Source organism: Mercurialis annua, linkage group LG3 (genome assembly GCF_937616625.2).
Source record: "Mercurialis annua linkage group LG3, ddMerAnnu1.2, whole genome shotgun sequence".
Classification (NCBI taxonomy): Eukaryota; Viridiplantae; Streptophyta; class Magnoliopsida; order Malpighiales; family Euphorbiaceae; genus Mercurialis; species Mercurialis annua.
This window is the reverse complement of record NC_065572.1, coordinates 62,147,126-62,168,543: the sequence shown is the minus strand read 5'-3', so window position 1 is coordinate 62,168,543 and position 21,418 is coordinate 62,147,126. Positions and strand designations below refer to the sequence as shown.

At 30.9% G+C, this 21,418-nt stretch overlaps 3 protein-coding genes across 3 annotated transcripts; 1 reads left to right on the top strand and 2 right to left on the bottom strand.

Moving 5' to 3' along the window:
• Positions 1 to 857: 857 nt before the first annotated feature.
• LOC126674194 (aluminum-activated malate transporter 9-like) lies at positions 858 to 3,695 on the bottom strand. The gene is made up of 6 exons (XM_050368603.2): positions 3,390 to 3,695; positions 2,876 to 3,010; positions 2,503 to 2,775; positions 2,015 to 2,142; positions 1,796 to 1,936; positions 858 to 1,485 (listed from the first exon to the last, which is right to left on the bottom strand). Exons 1-6 carry the CDS (start codon positions 3,631 to 3,633, stop codon positions 1,006 to 1,008), a joined length of 1,401 nt encoding a protein of 466 aa, XP_050224560.1. The 5' UTR covers positions 3,634 to 3,695; the 3' UTR covers positions 858 to 1,005.
• A 13,099-nt stretch (positions 3,696 to 16,794) lies between these two features.
• Positions 16,795 to 17,910, top strand: LOC126671043 (30S ribosomal protein 3, chloroplastic-like). Its single transcript, XM_050364738.2, has 2 exons — positions 16,795 to 17,158; positions 17,374 to 17,910. The coding sequence occupies exons 1-2, from the start codon at positions 16,913 to 16,915 to the stop codon at positions 17,656 to 17,658; spliced, it is 531 nt and encodes a 176-aa protein (XP_050220695.1). The 5' UTR covers positions 16,795 to 16,912; the 3' UTR covers positions 17,659 to 17,910.
• A 1,132-nt stretch (positions 17,911 to 19,042) lies between these two features.
• LOC126675064 (uncharacterized) lies at positions 19,043 to 21,202 on the bottom strand. The gene is made up of 5 exons (XM_050369639.2): positions 20,794 to 21,202; positions 20,429 to 20,522; positions 20,285 to 20,322; positions 20,064 to 20,199; positions 19,043 to 19,516 (listed from the first exon to the last, which is right to left on the bottom strand). The coding sequence occupies exons 1-5, from the start codon at positions 21,160 to 21,162 to the stop codon at positions 19,104 to 19,106; spliced, it is 1,050 nt and encodes a 349-aa protein (XP_050225596.1). The 5' UTR covers positions 21,163 to 21,202; the 3' UTR covers positions 19,043 to 19,103.
• Between the last annotated feature and the right edge of the window lie 216 nt (positions 21,203 to 21,418).

Here is a 21,418-nt window from a genome sequence, read left to right as displayed (position 1 = left end):
CTGCTCATGAGCAGTTCAACGTTCGACTCAATAGGAGTTCGATTTGTATTCCTTCGTATTCTAAACGAACTGATCTCGAACTTGATTTTATGTTCGTTTAGTTAAACACAAGCTCATATATAAAGCTCGATAAAAAGTTCATGAATTGACTCGTATAAATGTTCGATTAAGAGTTCTCGAACTAAATTGTAATTAATTAAATATAAAATATTAGGGAAAAGGTTAAAAAATCTTATAATTTTTATAAGAGTATAGATTAGCACTTAAACTATTTTTAGAAATAATTAAGCCCTTTTTATTTTTAAAATAGAACAAATAGCCCCTTTCGTCCAACACATTCAGAAACTCCCGTTAATTGCTGACATATCTCTCATAATCAAATCTTAATGTTTAAATATTTACTAAAAACTCAACAAAGTGTTCAAAAAGTAAATTAAAAGGGTTTAAATACTCTTTCCAAAAAAATTAGAGGACTTTTTTGTACAGTTTAAAAACATCAAGGGCTTAAGTGACCCTGGAAAAAAAATTAAAGGGCTTATGTGTTTTTTTTTTTGAATAACTGAAAGGGTTTTTTTGTACTTTTTTTCCCAAATATTAATATTAATTTGTCAAAAATACATAATCTTAAACAAAATGAGATAGTTTTGACATAAAAAGCAACTTTTAATTGTTTGTATTCGTTTAACTACTAAATAAACAAACTCGCGAACGAGCTCGTTTAACGTGTTCGCGAGCTCGTTATGTTCATTTAGCATCTAAATAAACGAAGAGAAGCTGAACACGAACCGAACATGAATATTGTATATTTGTAGTGAACAGAACGTGAACACTTCGTTCCATACTTGAATGAACATATACTTCATTCATATAACAAGACGAACATAAACATTTTGGAGCTCGGATCGGTTCATTTACAACTCTAAGCTAATATTCATCCACTTAGTGATTTTAGATATTTTTTACATTAATTTTTATGTATAGCTCAAATATAATTTTATGGCTCCATCACTGTCCAGTAGGCTCCATAAACTCAGCTCTCTCACTAAGCTCTTTACATGCTTCAACAACACCTTGGAGCCTCGAGACACATTCAATCAAAAGAGTAGCAAATGTGGCCGGAGATAATGCACTTCCACTCCTATATTTTCGGAACTCCTTTTTGCTCGAAGATGAACGTGAAGTAAATGATGTCAAATTGACCACAGTTTCACTAGAATTAAACTCAAGATTATTATCAGAATTCTGCAATTCTGTAGGAATTCTAGCAATTATTTCCAAGCTCTCTGAATTGATTGGCAGGTATGACATTTCATCTATTTTTATCTGCAATTTCTCTGCTGCATTATTCACCTCTTTTAGCATGTCTTCAGAGCCTGATTTTTCGAATTTGTCAAGTTTGTTTCCAAGCTCGCGCAGGACTTTAGCCGCCTCTGCTCCAACTCTACGAAGCTCACTCTGAAACAATTGCTGCTTTGCTTCCGGGGCCTACATATACAAACTACAACTTTTAAAATAATTCTGATACTACACTACAAGTATCACTTGTTGATTAATTGTCTATTGAATCACACTACAACTTCAAATTATGTTGCACGAAAACTTGTTCAATCCTATATTTCAGAATTTAATTTCCGTTTCCGAAAACACTTCTGAAATTGCAATATTTTTATATTTATAACTTTATAAAAATGTGATTTCGCTTCAGAATTTTCTGTTTTACACAAGAAACTTATTCTTTACTTAGTTAATCGTTTGATATACCGAAAAAATACCAAGAATTTGTAAAAGAAATGACCTGTATTTCTGAGAGAATGCATCCATGAAGTGCCATGACCATAAATGCACAATGCCTCAATGCACTACATATCTCAACATAGTTTCTCCAAGGATAATTCATCATTTTGAAACGGTCTGGTTCCCATATAGCAAAAGCTAACTGCATATTTGAAAACTTAATTGGCAATTATTATGAGAATATGTGGTACAATCGGATGAGCTATAAATAACAGCATACGTTTTTGCTTGTAAACTCCACTGCCGATCGATAGCCTGTGTAAATTGGATCATCATAAGCTTGGTAGTTTTGGATCTTTGAGGAGAATCTCTCATTTTCATCAAATTTTAAGTACTCATTAACACAACCTGAAGAAAAGAAATTCAGTTTTTTATGCAAATCCATCAGAAGTATGTATCTTTCGGAGAAAATAATTGAAGCGCGGTACTGAAATATAGGCTATTTACGGAATGAACAATTGCACATTTAATTGTTAAATTTGATGAGTGAACTTTATTTTTACAACAACATGAGGTTACTATAGAAATTAAAGCTGACCACATAAGCAATTACTGGCTTATATTCCAATAGTGACCACTAACCTCTTGTTGTAAAAATAAAAGTTAGGTTATCAAAATATAACAAATCGAATGTCAATAACCGTTCTGTAAAAGAACTATAGTTCATTAATCGCAAGAAATTTTAATCTTATATAATTGAAAGCTAACCTTCTAGTGAATTTGCTACATCCATGAAATTTCTTACCACCAAAATTCTTAAAGCATGACCTGCCCAAATAAAGTATGTGCACACATTCACAACCAAGCACACAGTAGCACCAAATGTAATTAGCACCAGTCTATCCACAACTCCTTCAGAACTGTATTCACTCGTTTCTTTCCCGGCTACCATAAGTATACAGTACGTCAACACGAATACTCGAAATCCATACTCATAAGGCTTCATCGTCGTGTACAGCTTCAAACACGACGCAAAAAAACCTATTTTACGCACGAAAAATTAGACTATATTAGCAGAAACACAAAACAGTTCATTAAAATTTCATAAAAGCAAACAGAAATTAATTAATTAAGACAAAACCTGTAATGAAAATACTGCAAACAATTAGTACTTCTTCCCTTCCAACCATCAAAGATAGCTCAGCCAAGCCAAAGGCTAGTATTGCAGAACATAGAGTACCTAACAGCTGATTAAATCCTTTAATGAAAGTTGCTCCTGCAAATAAGCATAAATAATAAACAAAATAAACTTTTGATTAGATGGTTCAGACAGAGAATTAACGGGTTAAAAGAATTTGTATCACCGAACTATGCACTTTTTACAAAATGTTATAATATTTAATTTGTAACATTTTAATAATCCAACTAATAATTTTTAAAAACTTGAAAATACTGCTCATTTCAGAACGGTTTTTGCTTACATAGAGAGGTTATCTGCATTTTCACTAACATGGGACGTTACCATGTGCCATAACAAGCCGGCAGCTATGTAAGCAAAAATCGATCTGAAATGGGCGGCCGTTTCTAAAAAATATTAGTTGGGATACTAAAATATTACTGATGAAACACGCAAAAGTTTTCAACCCGAAATATACCTATGGTATATTCGAGCATAAGGATGACAGTAAGAATTGCCCAGATAGAATACTGAGAAATGTCCTTCATTTCTTTGTAGATTATGAGAAATGATACAGTGGAAAATGCTAGCCCCATTTTGACAGCAAAAATGATCTTCCAAGGATCAGAATTTCTTAGAGAATTCTTGATTTTTTCACTTAAACCGTTACATTTAACTCCCTTGAATCTCAAAAGAGGTTGTCTTTCTTTACACTTCTCCATGGTTGAAGTTGGAAGTGCAGAATAAAATGTTAGTATATTATAAGTGTGGCATGCAGTTTAGTTTTTTTATTTAATGCTATACTAATAAACAACAAAATGTAGGCATATAAATATATAATATAGCAATTAAAACCAAAAAATATCTAGAGTCATATATTTAGCAGTTTAGGGGAACTAACTTTGGAAATTTCCTCTTTAATGTGATTACCAAAATAAAACTCCCATTTTAGAGTATTTTGAATATTTCCTCTTTTTCTAATAGCAACTTTTTGTCCGGAATTTTATACAAAATGAATTATCGAATAAATAAATGATAAACTATATAGCAAAATGAATGGAATATAATAATGACTGATAAAGTAATACATCGAGGAACCCTAAAGCGCAAAATGAGTTGATAAAATGCTCTTCTGATTTAAGTGAGTTGCAGATTCGAACCGTATTTATATATACAGTCATTTAAAATTTGGTTAGAGTTTTACCTCGCGCAAAGGACCTACCTAACTTGAATGGGGATTAGTCTGAATGTTGAAAGTTTAAAGGTACTGTTTTATAGTTGAAATCCGTTCAAGAGACTCATGGTCAAACTAAAAAAAATTGATGGAAGAAAATAATAGACACACAAAAATTAAACAAATGATAAGTTAAGGATAATTATTATTTATTTCATCACATTAGGTCGTGATTACTATTTTTTTTGTAATTATTTAAAAATCAACTATTTCTAATTCACTCCCTTATATTTGATCAAAATTGACCGATATATATCCTCTTTTTGTTAGTTAAAAAACCTTTTATTAAAAATAAAATTTATTATTTTCTTATCACGTTTTTTTATTATATTATAAAATAAAATGACAATGACTGTTTAGTTATATTATAAATTATTTTAAATTAAAATTTATTCACAGATATTCTAATTAAACAATGGGGCGAAGACATGTTATTCTAAAGGGGGCCACTGCCCCCGCCCCAACCCTTTCTTTTGTGAAAAAAGGGCTTTAACTTTATTCCTTACAAAAAAAAGTAAAATTTTAACTTTAAATCTTTATACAATTGATCCCTTTAACATTTGTTTTCTTAAAAGAACGCTTTATTTTATTTTTTTAAATATAACTATCAACTAGTATAAATTTTTACATATTTAGCTCCATAAAATTTAATCTTGACTTTGCCTCTGGTGGTAGATATAAATCATTTAATATAAAAAAACGGTTGTGATTCAAAAACCTTTTTTTTATAGATATTTATGAGATTTTTTAAATAGGTCTCAAATATAAGACAACACTTTTAAACCTTTCATATTCAAACTAATTCTCATTTGAGTAGTGTAAGTGTCTAACCAAGGACATACTCTGATCCCAATTTTAAATGATTGTATATATAAATAAGATTTGATCCCGCGACCTCATTTAAATCAGGAAAGCGTCTTACCAACTTACCTGTATTTTGGGCTTAATTATAAAAGCTTTTCAGATAAAAGGACATGCCATTGTTTTGTTAAAAATAGTTTATGATTTTCATAATCAATATTAATTTAAAAGAGCTGATAAAATATATTATTAAGCTAAGCATACAATTTAACCATAAATAAATCATACACTGAATGCATACTTTCTGTTTCCAAATTGGTAGGCCACCTTATTATTTTAGCATTTTAAATTATAGATTACATTCTATTTTTAATAAATAATTTTATAAAAGATCTAACTTATCTATAGAAAATATGCATAATTACTTCCAGATAAGTTTTACTGCTGAAATACTTTTTAAATAAATTAAGGGTGGCGATATTTTCAGAGCGAGTTTTGATATGGACAGAGCAACTTTTAAAATTTGACAATACTATCCTTTTATAATTGGTCAACTATTTCTTTTTATTGGTTTAATATTTTTATTCTTAAATTAACTTTGTTTTTTTTGGAAAGTAATCAAGATGATATCTCACAAGTAAAAACATAAAAAAGTTTCATATATGATATTCATACCTAATGAGCTTCTTTAAAATCTCGAGATAGGGTCAAATTTATAATTAAATTAATCATATATACATATATATTTGTGATTTTCAATTTTTTTATTAATATTTTGGAATTTAATATTATAAACCTATTTGAAAAATAAAAATTAAATATCATAATTTAGTTAAATATTTAGTTTGGATAAAATAAGTGGTAATTTCCCGAAATACATGTTTTGGCATTTTATTTAGGGTTAATCCTAAAAAAATCACGAACTTTACACGAAGTTTCATTTTAATCATGACCTTTAAAAGTTGTCATTTAAAGGCACGAACTTTCAGTTTGTTTCAAATCTATCACCAAAGTAAAATTCGGTGTATTTTATTCGACTAAAAATTCCTAATCCTACATAATCCAAATGAAAGATAATAAGATTTAATGTCGATTTATAATTTGCGTCTTTTATTATTGGTTTAATGAAGAATTTAGTCAACAGAAATACTCTTAAATGATAGATTTGAAACAAAATGAAAGTTCGTGTCTTTAAATGACAACTTTTAAAGGTCATGATTAAAATGAAATTTCATGTAAAATTCGTGATTTTTTATGGAATTAACCCTTTTATTTACAGCTTTACATTACAAGTTTTGACTTTTCTTTTCTGACTTTTTTCATTTACAAAAAATACATTTTTTTTTAATTTAATAAATACCTTTTTCGGTTTTCAATTTCGGTTTTTGGACCGACCGACAGTTTTTTTTATATAGTGTAAGATTAGTGTATATATAGTGTTAATTTTTATTTTTTATAGATTTTTTTCGTGGAATTTTTTATTTTATTTTTTATAATGTAACAGTAGTGTATATATAGTGTTTTTATGGTGTTTATATAGTGTATAAGCAGTGTATAAGTAGTGTATTTATGGCATTTTGTAGTGTTTTTTGTGGTTTAACCATGAAACACTGCAAATACACCATAAACATTGTAAATGCACCATAAATATACTAAAAAATAGCAGAAACACTATAAATACACCAAAAATACACTAAAACGTAAAGATATTGTAAAATTGTTACAAATGCACCATAAATCAATATTTTCTTTACAAAATCAGTAGCAATAAACAAATCTATGAATAAGAGAAGACAAAATAAATAATTATATGAATAATATAATAATTTTATAAACAAAAAATTATAGATCTACAATAATTTATTTACAAAATATTTAAATCATTAAAAAAACCTAAAAAATTACACAAATCTAAAAACGAGTCGAGAAATTCATAGCGCGAACGGAAAAGACGAACGGACTAGCGCGAACGGAAAAGACGAACGGACTAGCGCGGACGGAAAAGACGAACGGACTAGCGCGAACGGAAAAGACGAACGAACTAGCACGAACGGAAAGGACGAACGGAAAAACGACCGGAAACGACGAGAAATCCATCGGAAGTAGACGAACGGAAGCGCGACCGGAAAGACGAACGGAAAAAACGAACGCAAAAGTAATCGGAGGAGATAAACTGAAAATCTAATGAAAAAGAAGAAGAAAAGAAGAGAGAAGAAGAGAGGAAAAAAAGTGGCTATGTAAAAGTTTAACCTAAAATGAGATAAGGCTTCTTTATAGAGGAAATTACGCGAGGCACCGCCAAACAGTAAAATATTCTCATACATACGTCTGTATATTTTCCATTTGAAATATACGATCTGAACTTTTTCTTTTTGATTTTTGTTCTTTTGGTTTATAAATATACGATCTGATGGAAATTTCTAATCTCAGTTATAAAACACTCTCCACATTTTTCAATTCTAGATTCCATTAACCTAAAACCTCCAATTAAAAATTTCAAACCCTAAAGTTTAATCATGAGGCGGCGGCTGGTTTGCAATGGAGGCGGCAGCGGCGCTGTTGTGCAACGGAGGCGGAGGCGGCGCTGTTGTGCAACGGAGGCGGAGGCGGCGCTGTTGTCCAGAACGTGAAAGCCTTTGCTGCTAGAGGCTATTGGGTTGGGGTCAACCGGAGCTATCAAATTGGGACTTGGGAATTTTATCTTCTACAGTGTGTTAGTCGGAAGAGCTGTAGTGATTCTCAAGCCAGTGATTTTTTTAAATTTGTCTCAACTCCAGGCATAATACTTTCTTAAATTTGTTTTATATTCTCAAGCCAGTGATTTTTTATTTCTTTCATTTCTAATGCAAAGTGCATTTTCTTATACAAAAGGAAAGATTAGTTATGAGGCACTAGTAATTAAGCAAAAGAGTTGAAATCATTAGTCAATGTAATGGTTGCGGTGTTGTTTTTGTGCGTTTGGTGAAATTATGAAGAAGGGTTTTGAGCCTGATTTGGTTACTATTAGAACTTTGGTTAAAGGCATGTGCTTGGATGGAAAGACAATGGATGCACTCGAACTGTTTGATAAAATGACATTAAGATATTGGTATTTGATTTTGGGTGCTAAAATCAAATACCAATATGGCCAATATCTAGCCATTCCTATGAAATGTAGTAGGAATTATACTTTTTGATTGCGGTGCTGTTATATGGAGGACATTGCTCCCTATATGTTATATGGAGGACATATCCAAATGCTATTAGCCACTTGATATTGAGCAACTAATCCCGTTTGTAGGCTCAGTGTTGCCCTAAGCTTATGGTTTTTTTTACTTATCTTTTTAATTTGCAACGAGTATAATTTCTATCTTTATGTTGAAGATAACAGATAGTAAACTGTTAGCTAACTAATTTAATTTTAGTAATACCGTTAGTAAACCTTGAGTTAATCATTGATATATTTATAATATTTTTTTTGATGATGCTCTTGATTTTTATGTAATCTTTTTCCACTTGTGTATCTGTAATGGTTGTTGGTGGTTAACCAATAATTTACTAATGGTTCACTAATAATTTTAGTAAATTAAGTAATAATTTATTTTAACATTTTATAATTTAAAAATAAAAAATAGTAATTTGATTTTTAAGTAAACCGACAATATACCATTAGTAAAATGTATCATGATGTTTTTAAATTCACTTTTTGATGTACGCAAAAATAAAGAGCATGGAGTCACAGCTCAATGAAGTTCTTCGTTCCAATGATGCTACAACAGAGAGATTCGAATCAGAAGAAAAATGGGGTCTCTACCTGAAAGAGAAAAATCAAACCCGTTATGTTTTGTGATTTTATTTTGTAATTTATGATTGTAGTGATTTTGTTATTGGTTTACCAATGGTTTACTAATAGTTAATAATAGTATACAAATAAATTTGATTTTAATAATATTGTTAGTCTATCTTGAGTTAACCGTTGGTCAATTTATAATTATTTTTTGATGATGCTCTTAATTTTTTATGTACTTTTTTTTCACTTGTGTATTTGTAATGGTTTTTCTGTTGGTTATCCAATTGTTTACTAATATAACACTAATAATTTTAATAAATTAAATAATAATTCATTTTAATTTTAGTAAAATAAAAAATAGTAATTTGATTTTTTAAGTAAACTGATAATAAACTCTTAGTAAATTGTTAGTGAACGTGAACGAATATTTAGTAAACCGTTAGTGAACTAATTAGATTATGAAATTAATTAAGATTTATAAAGTAAGTTGTTGAGTAGTGTTTTTTGTAGCGGAGGAAGGGAAGCCTAGAGGAGGAGGATTGTGGAGGCATCAACTAATTGTAGTGGCCATTTTTAAGTAAAAGTTTATGTTTTGTATTTATTTATAGAGAAAAAATATATTTTAGTTTTTTAAACATATATTTTAAAATAACTTTATTTTTTTATAAAGTAGACTCTGCTAGTTTACTGTTAGTAAACTCTTAGTGAACTTATAGTAAACTAAGTAATAATTTATTTTAATATTTTATAATTTAAAAATAAATTTGATTTTAGTAATACTGTTAATCTATCTTAAGTTAATCGTTGGTAAATTTATAATTACTTTTTGATGATGCTCTTAATTTTTTATGTAATTTTTTTTACTTATATATCTGTAATTATTTTATTGTTGGTTAACCAATTATTTACTGATGGTAACCAATAATTTCAGTAAATTAAGTAATAATTCATTTTAACATTTTATAATTTTAAAATGAAAAATAGTAATTTGATTTTTAAGTAACCGATGGTAGACCATTAGTAAATTGTTAGTGAACATCTGGTTCGATAGCATTGATTAATATTTCCACAACTATGTACATAGTGCCACCTATAATTCATGCATTATAAATTTTAATTTACTAATAAAACTAATAAATTGTCAGTAAACAGACTTATATTTTAGTAAATTGTTTGTAAATTTATTTTTTAAGTAAAGATAGTAAATTTGTTTTTTTAGTAGTCTAAAACTAAAGAAAGAAACTAATTTTGTACATGTTTATAATGCTGGTAGTAAACCGATACTAACTAATAGTTAGCTTATTTTTTTAGTGAACCGATAGTATAGTAATAATAAATTTATCTTTTAGTAAACCGACAATAAATTAATAATAAATTTATATTTTAGTAAACCGATAGCAAACTAATAATAAATTTGTGTTTTAGTAAACCCCTAGTCTAATAATAGTAAACCAATAGCGAACTTAATTTAAATGGAACTGATATAACTGACATAATCGAATCCTAAAATGTTATACCAATCGATATCACCATCTGGGTACTTGCACAAGACAGCTACAAATTAATTGAGGAACAAGAGATAAGAAGAAGAAACAGAAAGAAAGAAATATTATTATGGAAAAAGTAAAACTAAGTACTCGGCGGTAATTATATAATGGAAACGTTTTCAATATTATACTATTAGTTCACTACCGGCTAAAAAGTATATTATTTTACTTAGTTTACTGTCACTTTACTACCATTGTTATATATATGTATGAAATTAATTTCCTTTATTTATTTTTTCAAGTTAAATCCATGATAAACCAAATTTGAAAAATTAAAATTTATAAATTAAAATTTAATTTTGTATATTTAATAACATTGATGGTAAATTGATAATAAATTTAGCAAAATAGTTTACTACAATTTATGATTTCGAAAGTAAAAAATTTATTTTTCAGGTAACTAATAGTAAACCGGTAGTAGGCTTTCCTTTTAAAATATTGAAGGTAAACTGATAGTGAAATGAAATTAATGAAAATTTTAGTAAATTAATAATAAATCGCTATTTAACATATTTTTTAGTAAACTATATATAACTCGTTAGCAAATCATTAGTCAACTTTGAAGTTTTAAAATTTCGAAAGCAAACTAACAGTAAGTTTGATTATTTAATAAACTAAAGTCATGCTCTTAACTTTTAATGAATAGAATCTTAATTTTTATACAAAAATTGATTGTAATTATAAAATGTTAGTAAACCGATAGTAGACTTATCTTTTAGTAAATCGAAAGGTAAACGAATTTTGTAAGTTTATAGTAGTAAACTTAAGCATAATGTTCCCCATTTCTATTTTCAACATTCAAAATAGTCCCTTATACAACATTTCTCATAGACATTTCATCGAACACACCGCGACACTGACCCATAAAACCACAAAAAGCATATAAATCCAACATAGAGTATCATACAAATAACCCAACTTTTTGACATGAGTTTGTACCCACTGATCTTATTTAAAGTCAATCAAAATGCAATAAATACTCACCATGAAGAAACAAAGCCAAAATCTTGAAACCCAAAACAAGAACATTCTGGAATCAACCGATATCTTTTACCTTTGAGCACCAGGAGCCATTACATCCTTTTCTGTTGATAATCACATACTTCTACTTTTAAAATTGTAAAGAAAATTCAATACCCATTTTCTACATTGAAAATGCTTTTTCATATAAAAATAGAAAATTACAGAGATATTCAAGAAAAGAAAAGGAAATTGAATTAATTACTTTGTGCAATTAATGTAATTAAGAAGATGAGTTCCGGCGAGTTATGAGAACGGAAAAATGCCGGAATCAAAAGGAACGCTTCTCTCTTCTTCCAAATTGAACCCATCGCACCTCCAAAAACCCTCTCTAACTCACTTTTTTTATTCCTTCCCAATCTTCACCATCTTCCTCCTTGTCGTCGATCTCAAAGTTAATTGCTTCTTCATTTTCTATTGATTGATCATCACATTCCCTAGATTTAATTTTAAAACTATCGTCTCCGTTGAGTTTGAGAAATGCTAATTTGTAAGCCAAGCTTCTGCAATATAACGTCCACAGAGAAATCGTATTTTTTAAAATAGAAAAGTTTATTTTGGCAATAAATTTTGGTCAAACAGTAAAAATTAATACTTTTTGGTCAATGCGTACACTTGAGAATATTTCAGCGTTCTATAGGTAATTGTCTAAAAATCTCTTCTTTATATAGTGGATATTTTTAGTAAATAAGTTAGCTTATTAGGTAATGTAGGATAAGAGGAAAAGATAGGCCAAAATAGTGTAAATACTTTACCCAAAACAAATATTTGAAAAATAATCCCATAAATAACCCAAGTGAGAATAAACAAATAATAAGAATTAATGTCAGATCGATGCACTCTAAAGAGTTAACAATATTAGCTTACCTCATAATGTAAATGCATTAGAAAGTTTATCTTATTTTTTTATATTTGATTCAGTTTATTAAAACAGTTTTGTTTGAATGAAGATAAAGAGATTATATGCAAACAAATTTTAGGTAGTTGTTTACTTTCCATAAAAAAAATTTAATTTATGAATAAAAATATTAAAACCAATAAAAAAGTAGTTGATTAATTATAAAAAGATAGTGTTGTCAAATTTTTAAAAGTTACTCTGACTATATCAAAACTCGCTCTGAAAATATCCCCACCCTAAATTAATTTGTTCATATTTCAACATAGAATAAATTTTATTTTTAATACTAATACAAAATTATTAATAAAAAAATTAACTATTAACATATAATAAATTAAAATTAAAATTAAAAAAATTATAATATAATAAATATTAACTAACTTAGTGATAATGAATTAATATATTTGTCTAAATGATTTATCATTTTATAATATGTGGAGTGATTTTCTATTGAGATGTTTGAATTTTGGGGATATCATTCGTTAGATTTTAACGAATGCATTCAATATAGGAACGTGGCTATAAAAGCTAACAGCTAACTGTATACACAGTTTTGATGATTGATTGTAAGGAGCAATTTCTTTATTTGTGAATTTGGACCATCACCTATATGTGTGTATTGAGAAGTACTTTCATTATCACGAATATCCGATTGCAACAGATAATGATCAAGTTTGAAACTTCAACAAGATATTATTCGGAAATTCGGCTAAAGTTGGAATCGTCGGATCAGAGATATTTTTATGTTTCCTCTAGAGATATTTATATATCTGAAATTTTACAATATGACTTATGTTTTTTATATTTATTTTTAATCTAGATTTTTTTTACGTAATAGATCCCTTTGGGTGACACATTTGTTAGCCGGAATGTTCTATTTGTATTTGTTGTGATTATATAGCCTGGTACTGTAGTTTGAGACTTTTGTAGTCTATTTTATCTATCAATGATATTCATTTTTTAGCCAAAAAAATGATCACGAATCTAACACTCATCAAAATTATATAACTATCGATAATATAATAGGGCAAAACAACCTCAAAAACTTTAAATGTCACTAAGTCCAAAAAAGACAAAGTCTGACCTACAAATCCAAACAACTATCCCGACCTATAGACTCCCGACTATAAAATCTGACTCATAGAGTTTAATGGTCCCAATAACACTGATAAACAATGATACCACAGTACTTTTGTATCCCATACCCCTGTCTCAGCATCAAAACACGTTCTCCGACATTGATACCTACTAGTCGGGATACAGGCATATCGCTCACTACTTGATCAACAAGTAAGGTATGGGGACCATTAGAGATTCTCTACACACTAGATGTACTCTAACAGACACAAGATACCTCGCACCATTCGTGCTTGACAAGTGTCCCCTGTAAATAACTGAACTGACAACTCAGCTAAAAGACATTTGGGATGGAACACGTGATTTGTCTCTGTGTTTTTGACATTTTTCGCATCTCTTAACCATTTTTTGTGCGTCTATCTCCATTGTTGGCCAGTAGTACCCTTGTAATGATGCCTTTTATGTTGTAGCTTTAGCCCCTTCATGAGTTCTGCCTATTCCTTCGTGTATTTTCCTCAGGACATATAGTCATTCCCTTTTAGATATGCGTTTGAACCACGGATGACTAACTGATGTTCTGTATAGGGTGTAGTGGCAGATAGCATACATGCTAGCTATTCTTCTATTTCTCTACCTCTTTGGTGTCTTCTAGGGTTTCTCCTCCATATATTTTATGATTGATTGTTGGAATATGCCTAGAATTCTATTTCCTATTTGTATTAGGACTCTATTAATGAAGTGTTTGGGAGAAGGATAACTTTGTTATCATTGGCTAACTAGGAAGTATAAATCCAATTAGGATTAATATTCCTAATGTCATATAGACTATTTATTCACTATATATACACTACCTTATTCACCTTTTAGAAGACACCAAAAACCGAACACACAATGTAGACATTGATGTGAATAAGGGGAAAAGGGGGTGTGTGTGATGTGAGGAATATAAGTTAATTCTTACCCTTTTGGGTATTTCTTGTAGAGAGAGAAACACTTTGTGGGTTTTTCTTCTAAGGGCATATTTACTAGAGATGTTCTCTATTTGGTGATTCTCCACCAATTTTGTACTCCTTTTGATGATTAGTGGATGGCTCGAATCTTTCGCCCGTGGATGTACGCTTTAAAGCAGAACCACGTAAATCTCTTGTGTTATTTATTATTTTGCTATATTATTGTTTGTTGATCAAATCCATAATTAAATACCTACCAATGGTTTCGATTCCGCTGCGCATACCAATCCGGTCAAGAACCGGTCAAGACAATTGGTACCAAAGATTCAACAATCGGTATCAATGTTTCAACAATTGGTATCGGAGCTAATTTGGTTTTCAGATTTAATTTTGGAAGATGATTATTATGGCAAAGTATTATTTGGAGGATTTCGCAAGACGAAATTACTTGACACAAAGAAGATTATTTGGAGATAGAGAAGCCACCAAATTTGGAAGTGCCGAAAGTCGTCAATTGAAGACAGACTTGGGTATTAAAATTCTTTAGGAGATTTTTGTGATGGAGATCAATATGCTACTTTAAACTACAAAGAAAAAAAAAGGTATGACTTTTTTAAACACACAACTATTTGAGGATTTTATAGAGCCTTTGTAAGATGAATGATTGGGGTAATCTCTTTATACTCTCATAAAATTCTATTGGTAATATAAAAATTGCTTTTAAGAGTTTGTTTAATGAAGAGTTCGTTTGGGCATAATCAGATTTTTGATAAAATCATGATATTGCAAAAGAGATTTTGTTTTGATTAAGTAGCAATCTTAGACACAAGATGGATTACAACGTTTGTAATTTGAAACGGCGTCACTATTGAATCGCTCATAAGCCAATTTGTTTGGAGATAGGCAGAATATTTTTTATCCAAAATTTATGCAGATTCAGGTTGTTCATATCACATATGTGCCAATTTCGATTGGTTTTCCGTCTACAACTGAGTTGATAGTGGAGTGTAGTTATGGGTAACGGTCAATACATGCAGAATTTTGGGATTTTGGTTCAGTCAAGGACAAGATGCATAATGAGGCAGTTAGAACAATAATGTATGTTCAACATGATTTCTATATGCACATGTCTGGTATCTCAATATATAAAACTACGAGTTTTATGGGTTATTTGGCGATGAAGTGAGATTGGATGCTGCACTTGTGATGTATGCTCATTGGGTGATCGACTTATGAAGATTAAGGGATATGCTACGATCTCAACATTTGTTTTTTTTTATTTAATCATTATAGGCTACTAATGACGTTTGTTTCTGGTATCAGTTTTAAGACCAACAAAATTCGAAGCTTCGTGAAATTTTGATTGATACACCCGAAGATAGTAAATCTTCAAGTCATTTTGGTTTCAGCAAGTTCAAGACGTTCTTGAAACTTGTATGGTCCTCCTCAAAGAACCTCTTTTGGAATAAGTTCAGTTTGAACTTAAATGGAGAAGGTGGAGCACAACAGTAATCACAGTTTATTGGAGAATTCAAGTCAAGGTGGAGATTGTTGGAATATGCCTAAAATTCTATTTCCTATTTGGATTAGGACTCTATTGTGGGGTATTTAGGTGAAGGATAACTTTGTTGTCATTGAGTAATTAGGAAGTATAAATCCAATTAGGATTAATATTCCTAATGCCATATAGACTATTTATTCACTATATATACACTACCTTATTCACCTTTTAGAAGACACCAAAAACCGAACACACAATGTAGACATTGATGTGAATAAGGGGAAAAGGGGGTGTGTGTGATGTGAGGAATATAAGTTAATTCTTACCCTTTTGGGTATTTCTTGTAGAGAGAGAAACACTTTGTGGGTTTTTCTTCTAAGGGCATATTTACTAGAGATGTTCTCTATTTGGTGATTCTACACCAATTTTGTACTCCTTTTGATGATTAGTGGATGGCTCGAATCTTTCGCCCGTGGATGTACGCTTTAAAGCAGAACCACGTAAATCTCTTGTGTTATTTATTATTTTTCTATATTATTGTTTGTTGATCAAATCCATAATTAAATACCTACCAATGGTTTCGATTCCGCTGCGCATACCAATCCGGTCAAGAACCGGTCAAGACAATTGGTACCAAAGATTCAACAATCGGTATCAATGTTTCAACAGTTGCATCCATCCTGCACGTAGTAGTTCGTTGGTTCGTCGATTCTCGGAGGGTTGATCTCTTCGTTTAGTTCCAGGTCTTGGAATGTTTCACTCCTTTTTGAGGCCGCTTTAGCTATTTGGTCGGCCTCTGTGTTTTCTTCTCTCACTATCTTGATGATTTTCCATCTTCCTTCCCTGTTCTCGATTTTTTGGAAGAAGAAAAGTGGGGTTATTTTGTAAGAAACCAAGCGTGTCCGTGTAAGAGAGAACTTCTACAGTGCTCATGTAATGTCCTCAATTTGGTAAGCATATGGTTATTGCTCGGATCCTCCCATAGAAATGAAACCCATACACATTAGTGTAGGCCTAGCCCATAAGCCCACAACCAAATCCCAGTAAATCCCATATCCCTTATCCAAAACCCAGCTCCATTCTCATCAGTGATTCAGTGAAGAACAAATACCAAAACACAATGCTCTAATTCTCCTCCCATAGAATCAATCATCCTCTATCCTTAACTTCTTACTCCCTCTAAAATCCCAAAACAAAAATCAAAATGTTCTCCATAACAGCAATTCAATCTTCTATAAGTCCTGCTCTAACATTTTCACCAATTCCTTATCAAACACCCTTATCCAAGCCGATCAAAACAAGCATTTTCGTTAATCCAAAACCAAATCTCCTCCACTCATCAAGAATTATCAACCCAGAATCAAGAAACCCAAGATTACCAACTTTTGCATCCGCCGAAGCTCTCACCGTAGAAGAAGAAGCTCCAGAAATTGAAGAACCCATTTCAGAGGTTCAAATCTTTCTTTTTCTTTAACTTATTTTTTTTTAATATATAATTAGGTAGAGCGAGCGCTTGTGGGAGAAATAGAACCCACGACCTTATATCTATAGCTTGTTAGTTTCTATAACGACCTTGGCAGAATGCTGCTCAGCGCTTATACGATTTGAGTTATATAGTTTGTTAGTTTCTTTAGCTAATTTTTGTGATTTCTTGAATTTATGCAGCAAATTGAGGTGGCTGTGAAGCAAGTGGAGAAGCCAAGATTGGTATTGAAGTTTATATGGATGGAGAAGAACATTGGATTGGCACTTGATCAGGTAATTCCTGGACATGGTACAATTCCTTTGAGTCCCTACTTTTTTTGGCCGAGAAAAGATGCTTGGGAAGAGCTTAAGACTACTTTAGAGAGTAAGCCATGGATTTCTCAGAAGAAAATGATTATATTGCTTAATCAGGCTACTGATATTATCAATTTGTGGCAGCAAAGTGGTGGCAATCTTACCTCTTGAGTTGGTAAATTTTGTTACAATTGCATCCTGTTGTATCATTGATTAATTATGTTCATGGATGCTGTATTTGTGTTTGCATTGCTAATTTTTGTAATTCTATCATGTTTTGGCATTTCGCATTAATTTGAATTTAGAGTTGTCATTCTACCAGTTTATAGTTCCGAGCTATGTTCTGAAACTGTAAAATTCTATATTTATAATGTAATCTTGTAAAAAATGTTATTTCATTTGTTTCGGCATTTTTCGTTTCAAGGTTTTGGTGTAACATAGATTCGGAGCTTGGCCTTGTCATTATCTGATTTGGAGTTCAGTATTAGCTCAAACTTTGAGCTTGACCGAGTAAATTCGACTTAATTTTACGTGTTTTCAGATTAATTTTGAATAGATCGCGAGTAACCATCGGAACTAATTTGAGATGGTTCATTATATCAATCTTGCTTTTCTGAATGTTACTGCAAATTGTCAGTGAACAACCAAGGCTGAACGATTGAAAAATTTCATCAATCTGCTATGCTCCCAAATTTTTCATCCATAAATGATGCACCATTTGCCATCATTGTGCCTAGTTGTGAGCTAAGTTGGCCGTCACTTTTTCGGAATGTGTTTAATGTGTAATTGATTCTTAACCTCTCGCTTCATTCGAGCCTATTCAATATCATCTCGCTGATCATTTCCAAATTGTCGCAAATGTGTTTAAATGTAACAAAAATGTTAAGTTTACATGTGTAATTGATCCTTATTCTCTCATTTCATTCTAGCGTATATCACCTTGCTCGTCATCTCCAAATTGTCACTAGTGTGTTTAAATCTAACAAAAATGTTAAGTTTAGATGTGTAATTGATCCTTAACCTCTCGCTTCGTTCTAGCATATAAATTTAACAATAGCATGAGTTTGTTGTACGTCTAAACTTCTATCTACGACATTTTATGATTTGAAGAATTGAAATGTGTAGGTGAAAAAAAATGTTAAAATTCACGAGTATAATTATGCATTTGCATTTGGCCTTAAAATATATTTCAAAAATTGATAATTATTTTGCTTAGGCCTCAAATATTAATAATTCAATATTTACTGAGCCTTCAATCAGATACAAAGTTATTATTGTTATTACTAATCCATTGTTTATTTTAATTTCTTTCCAAACAAAAGAAATAAAACTCAAACTTTACTTTATTTTATTTTACTTTAACAGCACATCTTAATTTTTTCTATTTTCCAAAATACTAAGATGTTTGCAAGCGCAAAAAGGATTGTAATAACACATAAAATAAAATTATAGAAGTACATTAGTTTCGAGTATAATGAGATTCGAAACTCAATACATTTTCTTCATTTTGACATCACATTTTAAAAAAAATAAAAAAATAATCACACATCACATATAAATTGGTAGATGAAGCTTATCGAATTTCTTTGCATGAATTGTTGAACTGCATATAGCTATCATTCCTCATCAAGGTTCAAACAAAGAAGATAGGCCACCAAACCAACAACCGGAACAAACCTAAGATAGTTCAGTAAACTCACTTTGCTTTTCTGAATGTTCTGTAAATTGTCACCTATAAGCCAAGGCTGGAAAACTATGTAAAAACATATATCCCAAATGAATGCATAAGCCAGCCTCTCCGATCCTAAGTAACTTATCAGGAACTCCCATCTATCTGCTATGGTTCCAAAATTATCGTCCGATCTGCCATAAAGGGACCATAATACTGAAACCAGACATGCAAATCCACCTATCAGCCCCACTATTGGTGCACCATTTGTCATCACACTGCCTAGCGGAGAGCGCTTTTGTGGAACTGACTCAGAATCAGCTTCATTTAGCCGGATTGCCATATAAGGTATCAAAAATGCTGGTGTTATATGAAAAATAACGATACATCTGTTAGCACAAAATTCCCAGCAGAATCCTACTCCTATTTATTCAACATAATAAAAACCAGGTTGCCCTTGGACCAAGAAGTAACCCATTTTATACTAGCAAACTAAAATGGTAGCTAAAGTCATAGGAAAAACAAAAATTTAAAGATCTAAGTCGAACCATCCAAAATATTCAAATCTAATCGAACTTTATCAATTTTAACTCGACTTTTTTAATTTTGTTTTGCATTTAATTATAGCAAATGTTCCATATGAGTGAATAACATGTGACTTTCGCCCATATGTAACTGAGTGATATTCACTCAAATGAGACATTTGGCTATAATTAGAATGCAATTATCCAAATCAGGTAATTTCCGAAAATAAAAGGTCAGCTGAGAATTAATAAAGGTCAATAAGTTTGAATTAGACCAAATATAAATTATGACTCATGGTTAAACTAAAAGAACATAAATTCATATGAAGATCAATCTAACAATCTATAAGCTAACTAAAACACAAAAAGTTTAGGAAACATACTATTAGTAAGGAACATCTGCAAGCTCCACAAAACGTCTAACGACCATTTGTACCGATCCCTCTTACGATCGGTGAAGAGCAAAGGAGCAAACATAAAAGTCCATCCAATGACAAAGTTGAATAATCCCTCAGATACCTGAAGAAACAAAGATTTCGTACTTCAAAAAAACAATGGAACCCAACCAAATTTCACTGCAAACAATAATAATTCTAGAGCTTACCGGGTGAAGCACCGGGGCATCAATAAGATGAATGCCAACTACTCTGTCAAAAAGTCCATTTTGCAGCAAATAATCAAGGTTTCAAAATTTCATTAGCTAAATTACCAATTCTATCACAAAGTTATTAAACTTCTAAAACCTTACCAAAGTTGAGAAAAGGCAAGATAAAGAAGAAATTGAGAGAAAGGCCAATGAGTGAATCTATAGTGTCCTTACTAATAGCCCACACTGGATCTCCCTGTTCACACACACAATCACAAACACATAACAGATCAAAAATTAAATTAGTAAAAATCTAAGTAGCACACTTCATTCAATAAACGTGTCCCGTTTCAGAAATATTTCGGACACTTGGACCTTTCGAACACCAAACTTTACTTTTTTACATAGAAAATCTTAAAATAACACTGTTTCACCGTATCTGTGTCCAAATGTCTTATGTTCCTGTGTACGTGCTACCTAGGTAAAAATTGAAGTTATTTAACAGTGGGAATGAACAATTTGCTTACAGGGGCATAAGGAAGAAGAAAGAGCCACAAAATGTAAACACCTTCAAATCCCCATAATATCACTTGAAGCAATTTCAGTATTTTACTGTTCTTGCCGCCATTTTCTTCCTGCTTTATTGAAACGGCCGCGTTTGAGGCGGTGGGTTTGCGGCGAGCAGCGTGGCAAATGAATTGGGTATTAATCTTATTCAATTTCAAGCGGTTTTTCAGGGCGGTATGAGTTTGATTGTTGTTGTAGATGGAATGGCGACGGTGAGCGACTGTTGATGATTTTGAATTGAAACGAAACGTCGTCGTTGGAGCGGGAAAGGTATTGAAGGAGTGGCAGCAGCTGTTACTTAGTAGTGTTAGAGGTTGAGCTGCTGCCATTTTTTATTTTCAGTTTCTCACTGGCTAATCTGCAATTTTATTTGGAGTAAGTAGTCAATTGAGCCCCTGAACTTGTAATTTGGGGTTAAATAGCTCAATTTTAACAATTTTGATCAATTAAGGATTATGTTTTTCATTTTTATGTCAATTAAAGACAGAAACATATAATATGAACAAATTTGAAAATCGATATGATTCAATTTTATTCTTAGTTGATCTAAAACTTATAATATTATCCTTAATTATCCTGAAAATA

Bases quoted from the DNA above. Each gene is read 5' to 3' on its own strand.
- LOC126675064 (XM_050369639.2), bottom strand. From the start codon at position 21,162: ATGGCAGCAGCTCAACCTCTAACACTACTAAGTAACAGCTGCTGCCAC. The intron at 20,323-20,428 runs GTAAGGTTTTAG...TTGACAGAGTAG, and splicing joins CTTGCCTTTTCTCAACTTTG to TTGGCATTCATCTTATTGAT. The intron at 20,200-20,284 runs GTAAGCTCTAGA...TTGTTTCTTCAG, and splicing joins ATGCCCCGGTGCTTCACCCG to GTATCTGAGGGATTATTCAA.
- LOC126674194 (XM_050368603.2), bottom strand. From the start codon at position 3,633: ATGGAGAAGTGTAAAGAAAGACAACCTCTTTTGAGATTCAAGGGAGTT. The intron at 3,011-3,389 runs GTATATTTCGGG...GCTTATTTGCAG, and splicing joins TATGCTCGAATATACCATAG to GAGCAACTTTCATTAAAGGA. The intron at 1,937-2,014 runs GTATGCTGTTAT...TCAAATATGCAG, and splicing joins TGGAGTTTACAAGCAAAAAC to TTAGCTTTTGCTATATGGGA.
- LOC126671043 (XM_050364738.2), top strand. From the start codon at position 16,913: ATGTTCTCCATAACAGCAATTCAATCTTCTATAAGTCCTGCTCTAACA. The intron at 17,159-17,373 runs GTTCAAATCTTT...GAATTTATGCAG, and splicing joins TTGAAGAACCCATTTCAGAG to CAAATTGAGGTGGCTGTGAA.